Here is a 17,325-nt window from a genome sequence, read left to right as displayed (position 1 = left end):
CGATAAAACATAATTTAGGTCGGTTTTATCAAATTAAATTTAACTTTATAATATACCGTATTCACGAGGATTGATGTCATATATGCTTATACGTCTTTGTGATTTTGCTACTGATATCACAATCATTATTTCATTTCATTTCACACCTTATGTGGAATCCCAGGCATTCTTGCTTCACGATTTTCCTTCACCGTTGAAGGAAATTTTAAATTCCTTCTATTAAAAACGCACATAACTCCGTAAAGTTAGACGTGCTCGACGAGGATCGAACTCGGTCACCCCGAAACGGAAGCCGAAGCCGTAAACAAACCTTTTTAAGCTCGTGGCGCACTTACAGGTTCAGAAATTTGTCACAGCGCCCGAGCATTAGCTAGTTGAATAGGTAGATTCGGTAGGTTAGGTTAGTTAGCTAGCAAATAAAGATCCACATTATGAAACTAGCCCATAAATAAGTTGGCTGAGCTTAGTGAATTCCGCAAAAATATTGCACACCGCTGCACAGATTATTTATGTGGTTTTTTTTTAAATACAGAGAATGCCCCACGCTGCAACTCTATACCCACCCAGGGCGCCGCGGTGCCCAGTTTGCCAAACCCTGCTCTAACCACTAGGCTATTACCACTGATGCTGAAATGCTTACAGCAATTTATTTAGTGAAAATTAACACTTTTTGTATGAAAAGTTCCAAACTATTATTGCTCGTTTATTTTGAGTCATATTAATTTTATACGGATCAGATTAACAGTTGACTACCAGTGGCGGTTACCAACTGTCAAAAATGTTTTACTGAATGCAAGAAACGGAAAAATAAGGTCTTAATTAAACAAAGGATAGATTTGTAACTCCAATTATTACCTTTACTTATGTGTTAATTGGGTTCCACAGAAATTTTTTTCCTAAACATAATGAGCTAAATAAGTTGGTAAATGCATAAACCTCTTTAACCAGTTAACCATTATAATGAGATAAACATTTTGTATAAAATAGCAAAGATATTGGATTCCGCTTCAATATTCGATAGGATGGCATCCTTGTACTTAGTTTTAGTTTTAGTCTCAGCTTTAGATCCCGGTTTTACTTATACTTTAGGTGAGAAATCTATTCGTTATACTAGGGTTTCAGAAACATACAATGGTACCTAGCAGACCCAGCGACTGTTTTACTTTTTAACGCTACATGCCTTAAAGTATGCTAGTTTCACAGAACGTTCGACATCTTCCATCTTCTAACATAAGTCTCCAGTCACTTCCCTCGCATATAATATCTCTTCAGCCATTAAGAGTTTATTTAATTTCGTAGTAATTATCGGTTCAGGTTTTATAAGCTTAAACCAAAATCAATCTCATCATTTATATAAATACGGATCATGATCATTTTATCATTGTTTAAGCTGATTTCGATTTCAACATTGTGCTATTCCAGTTGCAATAGGTGTACAGTAGGTATGGGTTACAAAGCAAACAATTTAAAAACAAACTTCAAAATTCGTTTATATTGACATCCACTGGTTTGGAAGTGAGATATCTTCAAGAAGAGCATATCTTCAAGCAAGAGACAATCCTAGAAGCAAGAAATCCAGCTGTAGCTCTTTTCCAAAATAGTTTGTAGTGACTCTACCACCGGTTCGAAAGAAAGATATTTTTAAATTTGAATTGATTCTAGTTTCTCTTTTGGCTTTACCATCGGTTTGAAAGACAAATAGATTCTACAGCGAAGAACCGGCCAGAAATCCACCATAGTCAATATAAAGTAAACATTTCCTAGGGATGCTCCGGTTTTGGAGCGAAACGTGCGTAGAGAGTACATTGGCGAATCTGTTTGGTGTGGAGTTCTAAGATTTAATACATTATGAATTACACATTGACATTTGGCTCTACCACCGATTCAGATCGCAGATAGATTTGTCAGAGAAGTAGCAGGCAAGAAACTCAGCAGTCCCTTTTTTATTCTAGTTTTATAATTTAACAATTATTCATATAATTTACCAAGCATCTTACCATTATGAATTTCATAACTTTTTTAGTAACTTCGATGTTAAAAAAAGGTTTTTATTTGAATGCATTGTTTATTCTAATTTTATTTGTAGATGTGGAGCAAAAAGCTGTGATATGGCCAGAGGTTTACCACATGAAAGGCGATACGATGAATATTCTGTCTGGAATTATTAAACCTTTTGAGATATGGTGAGTTTTTACTATTCTGCAGGAGTGAGATTATAGATAACAAGCTTTTACTATTCTGCTTTACTTATAGTATTCTTCATAACAGATTACGAGCTGTTGGTTAGGGTGTAAAGGAAGGACAAACAAACCCGGCATTTAGGGAGCGATGTACTTTGGCATACCCTTCTCAATGTGTCAGGAGACCCGTAACCTGCTATAATGATTCGTCCCACAAAAGCGCGCTTTGTCCCATGGAACAAGCTTCCTCTTTTCCAGAGAACCGTCATAAGTCATAAGTTGTCTTACAACGTGTAAATGAAAACCGATTTATCACTTAGCAGGCTTGAAAGGTACATTATTTACTGTCTCTGAGACTTACTTATCTATGAGACTGAAACGCTGATTGTTTTTGAGTAAAGCACTGCCATAGTTTTCACTGAAATAAATCTGATACAGCCCTAACATCACATGCAAAATTAATGCGCGTGTCGGTCTTTTATATTCAATAGGGTTGTTATAAGTAAGCACTTAGTATGTTTTGAATGAGTTTGTATGGAAAAATAAATATGCTTCTTTAATTTAATATTTTCACAGGGTGATTCCTTGTGAAATATACTCATGCACCCTTCAACAGTATTTCGTAGTTCGGCTACACGTTGTATATTGGCCAACGTGAAGAGGTGTAAAAATTCAAAATTCATTTATTTCAAGTAGGCCTAATATAAGCACTTTTGGAACGTCAGGTCTGTCTGTGTGTAGTGACTCTACCACCGGTTCGGAAGGCAGATTCTACCGAGAAGAAGCCGGAAAGAAACTCAGCAGTTGCTCTTTTCTAATATCAACAATTTACATTTAAAAATTTATTTTTCTATCTTGTGAGAGATGAAAGCGGAGCCGGATGCTTCCAAGCAATCTTGTCATTAAGAAATTCATCAATTGTATAATAAACTCGGTGTAATAAATGTGTTTTAGCACATTCTTTAAACTTATGCATTGGTAGGTCCAAAATTACCTTAGGAATCATATTATAAAAGCGTATACTCATGATGCTGATACAATTCTCTTTCTTAGGTACAGCAAAGAGGCCAACAAGTCTCGCATAGACTACTACGGAGGCATTGTAAAGCATTACTATATCGCTGCGACTGATGACGACTATGGTAAAGAATATGTTGTGAGTATGCTTAGCACTTTCCACTATTTATCGATCTGTCTATACTAATATTGAAGTACTAGAAATGTTTGGAGCGCAACAAACAGTCGGATTATTGAAGGTTTTTTCGCATTAGATAGCCCTTTATAGATATTCTTGCAGGAGTCTATAAGTTATAAAACTTTTAAAATTTTTACTCCCAAGAGGACTTAATAGAAGGGATGAAAGCATATATGAAAGTCCGCAATTTTTGAATTACTTAGATGAGAAAATGTTATTGGGTTATAATAAAATAGTAAATAACGAGATTATTTAAAAAATACTATCCCAAAGTGTTAAATAGGGGAAGAAAGACTATGTCACTATTCGCTGAACTAAGGAGATATAAGTCTACTTTAAAAATTCTTTAACTAAATAAATAAAAAAAAAACAACAAGGCGATATTTTGTATGTATTTAGATTAACCCTGTGACGACAGAAGAAGTCACCAATGTGGATCAGTGTCGGGAAGAGATTGGTCAGACGGAGGTCACCAACTTTTTGCCAGAAGTTGAAGGTTACACTTTTGAAGGTAATTTTTTTTTGAATAGATGTTGCCTGCGAACTTTTTTTCCCTTTTTTTTTAAATGTTTTGCACTCAGTTATCCTCTGACATACTCGTAGTTAGACCTTGTTTATGCGACTTTTGCTCTGAATAAGTCCCAGCTCACGATTGTCGTGATAGGGTTATGCTATTGTTTTTATTTTTTTTTGTATTGCCTTTTAACTTCTAACACCTTCTGCTTATACGTGAGAGGCGCTGTCTTCAGTAGCCCTGAGTGCTTCGTTAAATGTCATGCTCGAATGTCAAATGATATATGCCCGCGATCTTAGTCCGACAATACTACGATTTTTTAAAAATCCCTTGGGAACCGTTTGTTTCCTGGAGTAAACATGTTTGTAGAGGAATGTGTAGCCTATGTTGCTGTTTGTCCTTTCAACTGACACTATGCCAAAAATAAAGATGATTGGTTGCTTAGTTAGGGCGTAAAGGACGGACAAACAAACAAACTTTCACATTTATAATATTAGTAGGCATTTATGGTTCAAGCAGATTCGTCAATTGAAGGTCACTGAAAAACCATCGCCTATAACAACAAGACGACCTCCCTGGCGCAACCGTGAGCGCTATGAATTTAAGTAAAAGGTCCGGGGTTCGATTCCCGGCAGGGGCAATTTTGGGAATTTATTACTTCTGAATTTTATCTGGTCTGGTCTGGTGGGAGACTTTGGCCGTGGCTGGTTACCACCCTAACGACAGTGACGTGCCGCTAAGCGATGTAGTGTTCCGTTGCGATGTCGTGTAGAAACCGATTAGGGGGTATGACTACCATTCTACCTAGCAGGTTAGCCCGCTAGAATATTAGACTGCATCATCACTTACCAAAAAGTGAGATTGCAGACAAGGGCTAAGTTGTAGTGGAATAAAAAAACAAACAATCCATCGCAGGGCATGCATGAAATCCTGCAGCGAACCGCCCTTTGTCCAACAACCTGAGGCGTAGGTGTTAAGCCTCATGAGCCTGTAATTACACCGGGACCCACACCTTTTAGACCGGAACACAGCAATGTAATGTAATAACGGAGTGGATATACGGATTTGTTAAGAAGAAGGGGTATTCCAAAGGATCAGTAAATTTGATAAAGCACAGAAAAAGTACAGAACAAATCCTATTACAATATTAAGGATTACTTAAACGATAAAAAAGCTTGGGTTTGAATTGCTCTAGCTTCATAGCTTAATATAAATGAACTGATGGTGATGGTGAGATGATGGTGATAACAAAAAAAAAATACCCGGCTAAGTTTGTTGTGGGCTCTTCTTAGACCAGGGCGCGTTTGGAACCCTCGTAGCTTTAGATTTAAGTTGGCGTACGAAGTTATCACCATCCCGTTACAATTATGTAAACAAATATGTATGAACGCTTCATAAGTGCCAGTGATAGGCCTACATGAATAAAGAAATTTTGAATTTGAATTTTGAATTTATTGTAATCGAAAAAGTGATAATAATCCCCAGGACAAGAAACTTACAACGACAAGCTTGTGGATGTTTGGAAGTATTTAGACATTGAAGAAGATAAGGAGAAAACAGAGATTACGTTGATAGTGTTCCGGAATGAAGAAGGATTCGACATCCCTGTGCTGTGAGTAGATATCCTAACGTGGAATAATATTGGAATAGTTATTCAGTATTTTATCCCAACGAGGCGGACAGAGGACATCAGGCGAATCGCGGGGAGCCGCTGGAGGCTAGCGGCCCAGGACCGTGGATTGTGGAACTGCCTTAAAAGATCTATGTCCATTGGACGTCAATTGGTTGGATTGATGATGATGATTTTATCACGCTCTAATATTTGAAAGATTCTTCCACTGACAAAACATTAAATTCTACTATTCATGTTATAGGCACCAAGTTTTTTTAAGAATATAAATATTTATTTATTAGTTATAATTCAAAAAAGTAAAAAACACATATATCCTTTATTAAGAATTGGGCTATCAATTGAAGAAACACATATGTATGTGCGAGTATGGTACATACATACTCGTACATACATATCCTTTATTGTACACTACTAACTTAAAATTATGACATAAAATTATTAAACTTAAATCTAGGTTTGCATGAAAAGACGGTCTAATCGCTAAAAAGCGATCTCTTGCAGACAACCTTTAGGTTAGGGAGATATTGAAAAATGGACAGGCAGGTGGTGTATAATATAAACATACATGCGAATAAGTATATAAACTAAACCAATACATTATTATACTAATATATTTATGTTAAATATAGTAAACTTACAAAGCTCTAAAATACATATTATCGTTAATAAATAAATAAATACAAATTAATGTCGCTACTAATTATTGTATCTCGAAGTAATGATAATGAATATTAATATCTAGTGTAATGTGTAGTGTAATGATATGAATATCTAGTGTTTTCGCACACACACACACATATTTATGTATTCTCGTTTCTCAAAAATTGGACTAGCAATTGCAGAAAACCTTTTTATAAAGCAATAGTTATTTGGGATACATTTCTAACAATTCCGATTGATAGTTCCAGATAACAGAGAGTTCTAGCAAAAAAAAACAGTCTCTACAACTTTATTATCAAGATAATGGACTTCCTAAATTGTTTATAGGAAAGAAATCAAAGCAAGCAACCTTTGGACTGGTACGCTCTCGAGTCACAAGGTGTCGCGGTTCTACGACTTGGGCAAACCCGAGCTCGATGAGCTGGATTATTCTCTAGGTGAGGGGACCCCGATCTTATTAGTCACTTAGTCTGCTTGCAAATTCACGTGTTTCTGACAGATATTAAGAGAAAAAAAAGCGCAAAGTCTGTTGTCGCTTCGACCGATCACCTTTAATGTAAGCAACCCTTTTAGTTTTTGTGTTCCTGTTTTCAGAGGAATCTTGCAATGAGACAGAAGTAATGTCATCTGATTTGATGGAACAATTACATGCTCTGCCAACTGAGGTCGAAGATGCGTTTACTAGGTGAATATTTTTGATTATAAGACACGGCATTTTTTATTCTTCTTCTTCTACTTCAGAGCCTTTCAGCTCTTATCTGTTAAGCTGTCTCCAATCTTCTCTATCCTTTACTTTTTCTTTAACCTCTTTATAAGTCTCAACCCAACCTTTCATTTTATTTGTTCCACTAAATAAAATGTCTGTCGTCCTCTTCCTCTTTTTGTCTTTAACACTACCTACAGTTATTATTTTTGTTACAGTTACATTATTCGCCATGGTAAAAACTATGAAAACGATGAACATGAGATGCGAAAGCAAATATTTATGAAGAATTGGAGGTAAATATAATTGTAAATTTCGATTGCACATTTTAGTTTTGCTCCATTTCCAAAGATAATTGACGTTAGGTTAGGTTAGTCGTTAGGTAAGGTTAGTCGATTGACGTTAGTTAGTCGTGCAAAAATATCAAAATAAAATCAACTCAAAATAATAATCAAATATTTTCAAGCTTGAGTAGGTCATATTGTGCTGACCCCACATAAAATGCATATATGATTAGCATTATTATTGTCTTACTCCAAAAATACACGGACGGCCATTAGCCAACAAACAAACTAGGCTGCACAGGTTCCCAATTACGTGGCGTGCTTGAAATTCTAAGGACAAGAGGAAGAGATTCTTAGTTTTTCTCTGGATCAGCTTTCATAATCAGCTGGATCTCACTGATGACTGATCCAATCTGAGTTCAGGAAATTGGGATTCACATCAGAATTCTTCCAATATTTTTTGGAATTTTGAATATGAATTAGAAAATATTGTTATGTTCATCATATTTGCGACTCTCGAAATTCCAGACCTCACTCCTATTAGAGAGGGGGCTGTTTGTGTGTGTGAAATTACGTTTTTAATGGCCATTACTAAATTAAAAAAACAGGGCATGATTTCTGCTACTGTTTGTATTGGACTGTGAGTCGAAGGAAAACTTCCACCATTTCAGAAACGTCGTTGAGCACAATAAACAAAATCTGAGTTACAAGATGGTCTTAAACAAGTTCTCTGACTGGACTGACAACGAGTTGGCTCGCTTGCGGGCCACCAGACCTGCAGTCGAGCTCGTAGGGACCGTGCCCTTCCCGCACACCGAAGAAGAGGTTGACCAGCTGGTCCAGGAGTTGCCGGAGAACTTTGATATGAGGATCGAGGGTTACATCACCTCCGTTAAAAGTAAGTAAGCATGTTTCCGCTCAGCGGTGATTAGAGGTTTAAGCTTCGAAGACAGGAGTCAAAGTTTAATCACCTGACGAGAGATATAATTAACGTGCCAACCTACTACTGCCTATGCGGTAAAGAAGATACGCCATATGACCGACGTAGAAACTGCTAGACTGGTATATTTTAGTTACTTTCACAGCATTATGTCATGTGGAATTATACTTTGGGGTAATGCTGCTGATATTAGCACTATTTTCGTGCTGCAGAAGAGGGCTGTTCGTTCGATCTACAAAATGGGTCCGAGAGAGTCATTGAGAGATAAATTTAAAGATTTTAAAATAATTACAGCATATATTTGAAAATTTAATGTACGTTCATGAAAACATTTCTAAATTTAAGAAAAAATGTGACTGCAATAATTTAAACATTAGAAGTAAGAATAAACTTACAGTGTAATATACTAGGTTACATAAAATTCATAATTCGTTTAAAGGAAATTGCAAACAATTCTACAGTATACTACCCATTGACATCTTGGAGATGTCTCTTAAAAAGTTCATAGTTTGTATTAAACGTAAGCTTATAGAAAAGTCCTATTATAGTATAAAGGACTACGTAATCGATAAAAAAGCTTGGGTGTGAATTATTGCTCTAACCAGGTTGCTCTTTTAATAATTTTAAATGACATTGTGAGATGGTGAAAAAAAAAACACCCGGCTAAGTTTTTTGTGGGCTTCTTCTTCTTAGACCAGGACGCGTTAGGAACCCTCGTAGCTTTAGTTTTAAATTGTGGTTACACGAATGTGGTTATCGCCATCATCTCACTACCGTGTAATTCTTATGTACGCATCAAAAGTGCCACCTACGGGCCTACGCCCGTGAATAAAGATATTTTTGACTTTGACTTTGAATTTACTAAAAGACGGCAACGGCAACATGTAAGTATATTATTTGGCACAGAATTAAGATCATACAGAACCCTTATTCAGCCATTATTGCATACAGTACATTGTTTGCAAAAGCAGTGAAAACACCCCGCGCATGTCTCACTTCAAACCCGGGGAACTTTCTCCGGGCTAAGGGCTTGTATTAAGGGCATTAGTAGAATACTACGACACATTTTGAAACCAAGTTGGACGGCACCAGATAGAGAATTACCTTTTTTTTATTAACTCCCTTAATATGCGTATCAAATGAAAGGCACGCCTTGAAAGACAGGCCTTTTGTACTAGTAAAATAATGTGCTAATTAAATGACTTGACAGTAAATTCGAAGCTTAACTGATTGAGATAGCACTTCCATTTCCGCTTACTTCCCTTCTCTTTCTAAGGGTTTATATGCCTCTCTTTCGCACATCCTCCCCTCTTTCCTCACCACCGGGGGGGGGGGGCTCGTGCGATCAGCGCTCGAGCAACTCGTTCATTGGCGTTTTTATTTCCGCTGCGCAAGGTTCGTTGACGAACCATTATACATTACCTAATAAATATTAATTCAGTGTTATTAATATTGTAAGTACTAAATATAAAAAGGAAACAGTGATCGACGATTACTTCACGTAAGTGTTTAACCTTTTATAATTTATTTTGTAACAGTTTTACTGTTCATTTAGATTAATGAATTATATGCCTGTTTAATTTTTATCAACAAGATGCAGCATTCACAGTCGATTTCTCCTTTGTGAATACGATTATCTGTACCGTGAAATTAAATTATTCACTTTAGATTACAGTCGTAGTCACGTTAATATGCATACCCGCATACATTTTTATTTTTACGAACCTAAAACAATACGGGCAATCGTTATTGTTTGATTTTATTAAAATTCTACCTTCAAATAAAAACATTCTTAGATTTTATCTTTTCTTTCCTTGGCTTCGCTTTATTTTAAACTGAAGATAACCTTCCTTTAAATACGGTTTTAATGATTTTTTTGTATTAGGCAATGGAAAACGAAATCGTTCTTGATGATGAGAATGCGGGCCCATCTCGCCGCAAATCGCATAGTAGCTCATCAAGCAGCTCGAGTAGCTCCTCGAGCTCTAGTGGGTCGACGGGTCGAAAACGAAAGCGTCAACGGCGACATCGTCATAAGAAATCAAAGCGTTCTCGACGCTCAGACGATAGGTTTGGCAAACTGTTCAAGGAAGTGGGTGAACTTCGTAATTTAGTTGCTCATAGTATTAATAAAGGTGTTGCCCCGAATTCTAACGATAGCTGTAATGAATCGTGTATTGATTTAAATTTAAGCCGCGAATTGTTTTTTGATGATAAAGATATATCGGCGAGTAGTAGTCAAATTGCAAAAGACCCCATTACTTTTTCAATTGAGACTAAACTTAAGGAACCTTCAGTTCCAAAAGCACCAAGTGATTTTTTAAAAATTCTTAATACTGTTCAGCACTTTGATAACAGGGAGTGGTGTGAAGTTCGTTATGCCAACACACAAAAATTATATAGTCATTCTCCTGGTTTTGTAGAGTTAGAGGTTAATGAAGAAATTAAAGCCTATGAGTCAACCCGATACTTAGCCCAAGCCGATAAGGCTTATGCTGCCCAAACCTTCTGTTTATTAAAACTAAGGAAAGTTTTGCAAGAAACGATAAAAAGTTTTTTGACATGGGCAAAAGAAGAACAAGATTTAAATTTTGATAATTTACAAGAAAAAATTATTGATTTATTTTTAAAAGGCGATGTACATAAAGTATCATCCGACCTTTTGCAATTACTATGCGGCCATAGAGCCGAGATAATTCAAATGAGACGTGATGGCATAACGAAATTTATACGAGATCCGCTTATTAAAACGTCTTTGCGTAAAGTTCCACCTTCATGCCGAAATCTTTTTAATGCAGATTCTTTTACTTCGGCTCTCGAAAAGATCGGTGGCGTTAAGAAAGCATTCTTACCACTTAAACCTTCTGACAGATCAGTTTCTAAAGCTGGATCTAGCAGAGCTTTATCTAATAACCACCCTCCGCAGGGGGCGGTCACTTACAATGGCCCTTCACAGGGCACAGTACCTATGCACTGGCATGCGCAAAATGCACATCCATTACATAATGCTCCTCCGCAGGGGAGTCATTACTATTATCAATATCCTCAGGGAAACGTTGGTAACAATTCTAATCGAAGAGGGGCATCCAGTAGTAGAGGTTCCTTTCGATCTAGAGCTGGACGACAAAATCGATCAGCCAGAAATCAGAGTGCATTTACAGGTTTCTCTAAGAATGAAAATTTTAAAAAGCATAAGTTGTGACTCGAGTCGCGTGAGCACCGAGTTCAAGGCAGGCCAGTTAATTCAGTTTATCCAACATTGGGAGGAATTAGGCGCTCCGAAATTCCTTAACAAAATATTAAAAGGCAAAATATAAAAAATTATCGTATACCTTTTCTCCAGAGGCCTCCTATGTAGGCACCAAACGTAAAAAAGAGTGCCTTCGTCACTCCAATTTCATCAGATATGACTATTCTTATAAATCAAATGAAAATACAAGGTGTTCTCGAAGTCGCAGATTCATCCCCAAGCTTTTTGTTAACAATGTTCCTTGTGTCGAAAAGCGACGGTTTCTACCGTCCAATTTTCAATTTGAGAGCCCTAAACGAGTTTGTTTTCACAGATCGGTTCAAACTAATAAATTTTTATCGAATACCAGATTTTCTGCAACCCCGAGATTAGCTATGCAAGATAGACCTTTCTCAGGCCTATTACCATTTAGCTATAACCAGGTCCCAAAGACGGTTCCTCAGACTAATCTACAACGGAGAATTACTTCAAATGACATGTCTACCGTTTGGTTTGAGCACAGCTCCGAAGGTATTCGCATCAATGACCAATTGGATCGCTCAGACTTTACGAGAAAAAGGCATTCGTATCGTTGTATATTTGCACGATTTTCTGTTAGCCCATCAAAGTGTAAACATTCTCAGAACGCAGGTTTAAGTGGTAGTAGAGAGACTACAGTACCTAGGTTGGCAGGTGAATTTCAAAAAATACGAGCTCAACAATCAAACGAATCTAGTATACCTTGGCATTAATTGGGAACCTTGGCTCAACTAAAAACGATTACCATCAGAGAAGTATCACAGTTTGTTGACCAAGGTGTCAAGCATTTTGAGGGAAAACAAAGTGGGGTTAAAGTGCCTTCAAAGTCTGGTCGGCCATCTAAATTTTGCCAGTTTTGCAGTCCCAAAGGGCAGGCTGGACCATCGGAGCTTACTAGATCTCTTAAATTCAATTCAAAAAACCTCAAAAAAGTTGTATGTCATACCAGCAGAGGCACAAATGGATTTGAAATGGTGGCTACAGAATTACCGGACCTCATCACCGATTCACATCGCACCACATACTCATTTCCTAACCGCAGATGCTTCCGATCTAGCTTGGGGCGCCCAGCTGGACAGTTGGTCACTGTCAGGACCATGGAACAAGCTGGAGGCTAAGGTGCACTGCAACCAAAAATAAATGCTTGCAATATTCAAAGTCCAACAAGGCCATTATCAGCTCCTGCAAGATACTACAGTACTTGTACAGTGCGACAGCAGAACGGTAGTTGCTTACCTACGCAACGAGGGAGGGACAATATCAAAACCCCTGACAGTCATAACGAAAAAGGTATTCGGGGTACTGGACGAGCACAATATCGTTCTAAAAGATTTTCATTTACCAGGGAAATTGAATATTCTTGCCGATCGTCTTTCTCGGTATCAAAAGGCTGCGGAATGGCACCTGGTACCTCTATGCACGGAGATGATATTCAGAAAATTCGGGGTCCCCGGGGATAGATCTTTTTGCATCGCAGACAGCACATGTAGTTGCCAACTATGTATCGATAGATTTGAACGACAAGCAGGCGATTTGTCACGACGCATTCTCGATCGACTGGAACTACCCGTTAGCCTGGATATTTCCACCACCTTGTCTGATACCAAGAGTTCTTGCACACCTCAACCGGGCCTCCGGAATTTTCCTTGTGGTAGTTCCTCGGTGGAACAGAGTTTTCTGGACTTCTGGAGTCTCCCCGACTTGGAATGGAAATTGGTCTCAAGATCTTCCCATTGATAACATTTTGGCTAGAGGCAATTGGAGAGCTGAAAGCACATTTCGAAAATTTTACAAGCGGCAGGTTAGACCAGCTGCTGCCAAATCTGATTCTATTGTTAACTAATGTGAATTTCGAATTAAAGGAAACATGTTTTTAGTTTGGTCTTTTCTGATTTGTTAATGTATTACAGTGTATACAATCAGATTGTAATGAAAGTTTCTCTCATCAATAAAAGTATACTTTTGCACATCCTATATGTATTTGATTTACAAAATATGCGTTCATAATAATTATTATCCTTAAAGTTTCTCTGTATTTTTAATCCATAGACTGGATTAAGAAGAATTAATTAAATTGTTTTAAATTTAATTTAATGTTGAAGCGATTAATTCATTCTTTCTCACATTGACGTTTTACACCACCAGGCGATAACAAACACGTCTCAATCAGTTAAGCTTCGAATTTACGGTCAAGTCATTTAATAGCAGCGTTTTTCCTGAAATAAAACGCTTATTAAATACTTACCTAAATTCGAAGCTTAAGATAATTTCTGCCTGTTGATTTTCACCGCAATGAACAAGTTGCTCGAGCGCTGATCACACGAGCCCCCCCTGTGGTGAGGAAAGAGGGGAGGATGTGCGAAAGAGAGCCATATAATCACTTAGAAAGAGAATGGAAGTAAGCGGAAACGGAAGTGCTATCTCAATCAATTAAGCTTCGAATTTAGGTAAGTATTTAATAAGCGTTTTATTCCAGGAATAACGCTGCTAATATAGTGTACATTATTTAACTAGTTAATCTACTAAAAGACGGGGGTTTTTAAATAAAAATGAACATTATTAATTGTCAGATCAGGCAACGTGCGGATCGTGCTGGGCATTCTCAACAACTGCGGCTGTGGAGGGAGCTCTCGCTCGCAGCAACGGAGGCAGGGATCTTGATCTCTCAGAACAGTCTATGGTGGACTGTGCTTGGGGGTAAGATTTAGTATTGAAGCAAATGATACTAAACTTTGCGTGTTCTTAAAAAATCCTCAAGAGCATTTTTTTAAACTAGCGGAGGATGTTTAAAAGCCTCTTTTTAAAATTCTCAATCTTGACAAAATGTTTGTCACAGAGAAAAGACTCTCCCATTTAAAATAGAAAAATAGTTAATAAATAATTCAAACTACATATCATCAAGGGACTTTATACAGGATATTTTTTTTTTCAGTGCGGATATTTTAATATGTCATACATGAACCAAATTTATGAACATATATATTTTTATTCTTATGTTTTACTTAACAATACAGAAATCAACGGTTTCAAAATATTAGTCCCCGGAAAAGACAATTATGGGCACCATAGCTCTCAGCTGTTAACTTGCGATCAACGTTCTCGCACTCGGTCCTAACGTCGCAGCGGTAATTCCATAAAATAAAGCATAATAATAACTTAAACAATTAAAATTGAAAAACCCATTACTTTCCTATGCATGCCACACATTACGATGTATTGTTTTTAATCCGCTACAAGTTAGCCCATGACTGCAATCTCACCTGGGGGTAAGTGATGATGCAGCCTAAGGGCTATTATTAATTTAGGTAGATACATTTAGGTACCTATTATGAGTAGCCATGATTTGCTTATTTTATGCTCGGATATGGTAAAAAAAAACATGTTCTATTAGCGATACCGAATCACCAAAAAAAAAACAAATCCGCAGTGGTTACAAAATTATCCTGTATAACTCATTTAAAACTTTGCGTATAAAGGCAACAAAGAACAATAAAAACAATTATTATTTGTTTAGTTTCGACAACATGGGCTGTTCCGGGGGCACAGTGGACGGTGCTTTCAGATACATCCTCAAACACGGCCTCCCGACACAAATGGAATATGGATTATATTTAGACGAGGTAAATCCTTAAACAGCTAAGTAGCAGATTTAGATTCCGTGCTCTTCACTGAGGTCGGTCTTCGCAAATATGACTATATTATAAAACCACACCGCATTGGTAATAAACAAGTACATTTCTACAATTCACAGAACATCCAACATGCAAAGTGGTTTATGCCAGATATTTTATGAAATTTATTGGTACTCGTATTTTAATAATAATTAACTGAGATTAGCTAGCCACGCCCAAAGACTCCCACTAGACATACTCGTATATGTATTTCCCTCGATGGTTGATCGAATAAAAGATGTTTGTTTGATTATATATTCATTAATTTCGATGTTTTCAGATGGGTAGATGCAAACTCGAGAACATGACAAAATTCTACAACATCAGAGGCTTCGCCGCCGTGCCCCCCCTCAGCGTCAATGCCATGAAGGTGGCGCTGTACAAGTACGGGCCCGTGACTGTGGCTATCAACGCCAACGAACGAGTCATGAATTATAATAATGGAATCTTCTTCGATCCTACATGGTAAGTTACTGTCCATGGTAGGAAAACGTTCGTATAGCAATAATAATCAGCGAAGAAATAAATGTTTTCGTTCACTTCAGTTGCAGCCAGTATACAACGTGTAACTGAATTACGACATACTGTTGAAAGGTGCATAAGTATATTTCATAAGGAATCGCCCTGCAAAGATATTAAATAAAAATAACTATATTTATTTTTCCTTACAAACTAATTCAAACCATTTTAAGTGTTTATTTATGACAACCCTATTGAAGATAAACGACCGACACGCGCCATAGTACCTATAAAGTTGCAAGAGTCACCTGATTTTAGTACTGTATCTGATTTCTTTCAGTAAAACTATGGCAGTCTTTTACTCAAAAACTAGAAGGTTTTCTGTTTCACAGATAAGTCACAGAGACAGTACATCATGTACCTATAAAGCATGTGAAGTAATATTTCGTTGTTTGTGTTTCTTATATATTAGTATAAGATTTAACCACCTAAGAAGTTTTACATTCAAAATGTATTTTTTTGAATATAGTAACGATGACTCTCCAAACCACGGCGTAGTGGTAGTCGGCTACGGAGTGAGGGACGGCGTGGACTACTGGATCGTCAAGAACTCGTGGGGAGAGGACTACGGCGAGGACGGCTACATTCTGTTCTCGGCCACAGAAAACAACTGCCACTTGTTGGAGGGCGCCTTCTATCCTATTGTCTAGACACCGATGTATATTCCTATAACCTTCGCACATCATATCGATTCAACACCGACTTAGCTCTAGATCAGTTTCAGTAGCCTTAGTACAAGATTCGCTGGCCCGCAATCGTTAGTATATAGCGTAATATAGCGTCAAAGTAAAATGCGTTTAATGTCACATGTGTTTCTATTTTATTTACGTACTTGTTATTTTAACTTAGCAAACGTTCTGCCAAATGCCCTAACTGAAGATTCATAGGCAATATTGAGTTTTAAAACGATGTAAATATCCATTTTACTCGTTGAAGTATTTAAATACTCGGAAACGACTAGTTGGTTGCGCGTGAGTACCTAAGGGTAGGTACAGGTTGCCAAGTGTTAGATTTTCTATCTACGCTTCTTCATCGGGTGACGGTTATCTTCAATTAACTGGTTCCCAGTATTATAACTAGATGGCGCTTCGCATATAAACCTATACCTAGTATATATGTGCTTTTTGAATTACATTTGTGTCTACATAGAGCTTTCAGTCCCTCAGTATGAAGTTTGAACTCTCGCAGTCGCATTATCGTTTTCGAGTATCTAACGAAATATCAGAATCAGTGGTGATAGCCCAGTGAGTAAGACTTCGACTCTACTTTCGTGGGGCCGAGTTCGAATCCCAGCATGCACCTGTAACTTTTCTAAGTGCGTTTTAAGGAACTCAATGCAATAACACTTGCTTCAACGGTGAAGGAAAACATCGTGACGAAACCTGCGTACCTGCGAGAGTTCTCCATAACGTTCTCAAAGGCTATGAAGTCCACCAATCCGTACTGGGCCAGCGTGGTGGACTACGGCCTGTAGTGGGCCGGTGATGGGTTGATATGATGAACGGAAAATCTGATTACTTTTGCTTTGTTTAAAGGTATCGATTGTATGCAGCGAATAAATTCGTTGATTCTATGTATATTTTGTAAATACTTAGCGTAAATAAATTCCACACGTGTAATTTAATTATTTTTCTTATTTTTTTTCATTCTAATGACAATTCTTAAAAATCCCTCCATCCTTTCCAATGACCGCCCGAGTTCAAAAACCAAGTCAAAAAGTCAAAAATGGAACTATAAGTGAAAAATAAAACTTAACAT

The 17,325-nt window shown here is 37.3% G+C and overlaps 1 protein-coding gene across 1 annotated transcript; it reads left to right on the top strand.

Annotated features, from left to right (window-relative positions):
- Positions 1 to 1,022: 1,022 nt before the first annotated feature.
- LOC120626482 (pro-cathepsin H-like) lies at positions 1,023 to 16,373 on the top strand. Its single transcript, XM_039894013.1, has 13 exons — positions 1,023 to 1,089; positions 2,087 to 2,183; positions 3,234 to 3,336; positions 3,775 to 3,886; positions 5,375 to 5,501; positions 6,510 to 6,619; positions 6,777 to 6,867; positions 7,104 to 7,181; positions 7,841 to 8,067; positions 13,948 to 14,074; positions 14,892 to 14,997; positions 15,329 to 15,513; positions 16,037 to 16,373. The coding sequence occupies exons 1-13, from the start codon at positions 1,023 to 1,025 to the stop codon at positions 16,215 to 16,217; spliced, it is 1,611 nt and encodes a 536-aa protein (XP_039749947.1). The 3' UTR covers positions 16,218 to 16,373.
- The last annotated feature ends 952 nt before the right edge of the window (positions 16,374 to 17,325 follow it).

Source organism: Pararge aegeria, chromosome 1 (assembly GCF_905163445.1).
Source record: "Pararge aegeria chromosome 1, ilParAegt1.1, whole genome shotgun sequence".
Lineage (NCBI taxonomy): Eukaryota > Metazoa > Arthropoda > Insecta > Lepidoptera > Nymphalidae > Pararge > Pararge aegeria.
The sequence above is the reverse complement of the archived record's forward strand: the minus strand, read 5'-3'. Positions and strand labels throughout refer to the sequence as shown.

What these genes read in the sequence shown, in the direction of transcription:
- LOC120626482 (XM_039894013.1), top strand. Translation starts at nt 1,023, where the DNA reads ATGGCATCCTTGTACTTAGTTTTAGTTTTAGTCTCAGCTTTAGATCCC. An exon ending in ATTAAACCTTTTGAGATATG is followed by an intron (nt 2,184 to 3,233) that starts GTGAGTTTTTAC and finishes TCTCTTTCTTAG; the next exon opens with GTACAGCAAAGAGGCCAACA. An exon ending in ATATTTATGAAGAATTGGAG is followed by an intron (nt 7,182 to 7,840) that starts GTAAATATAATT and finishes CCACCATTTCAG; the next exon opens with AAACGTCGTTGAGCACAATA.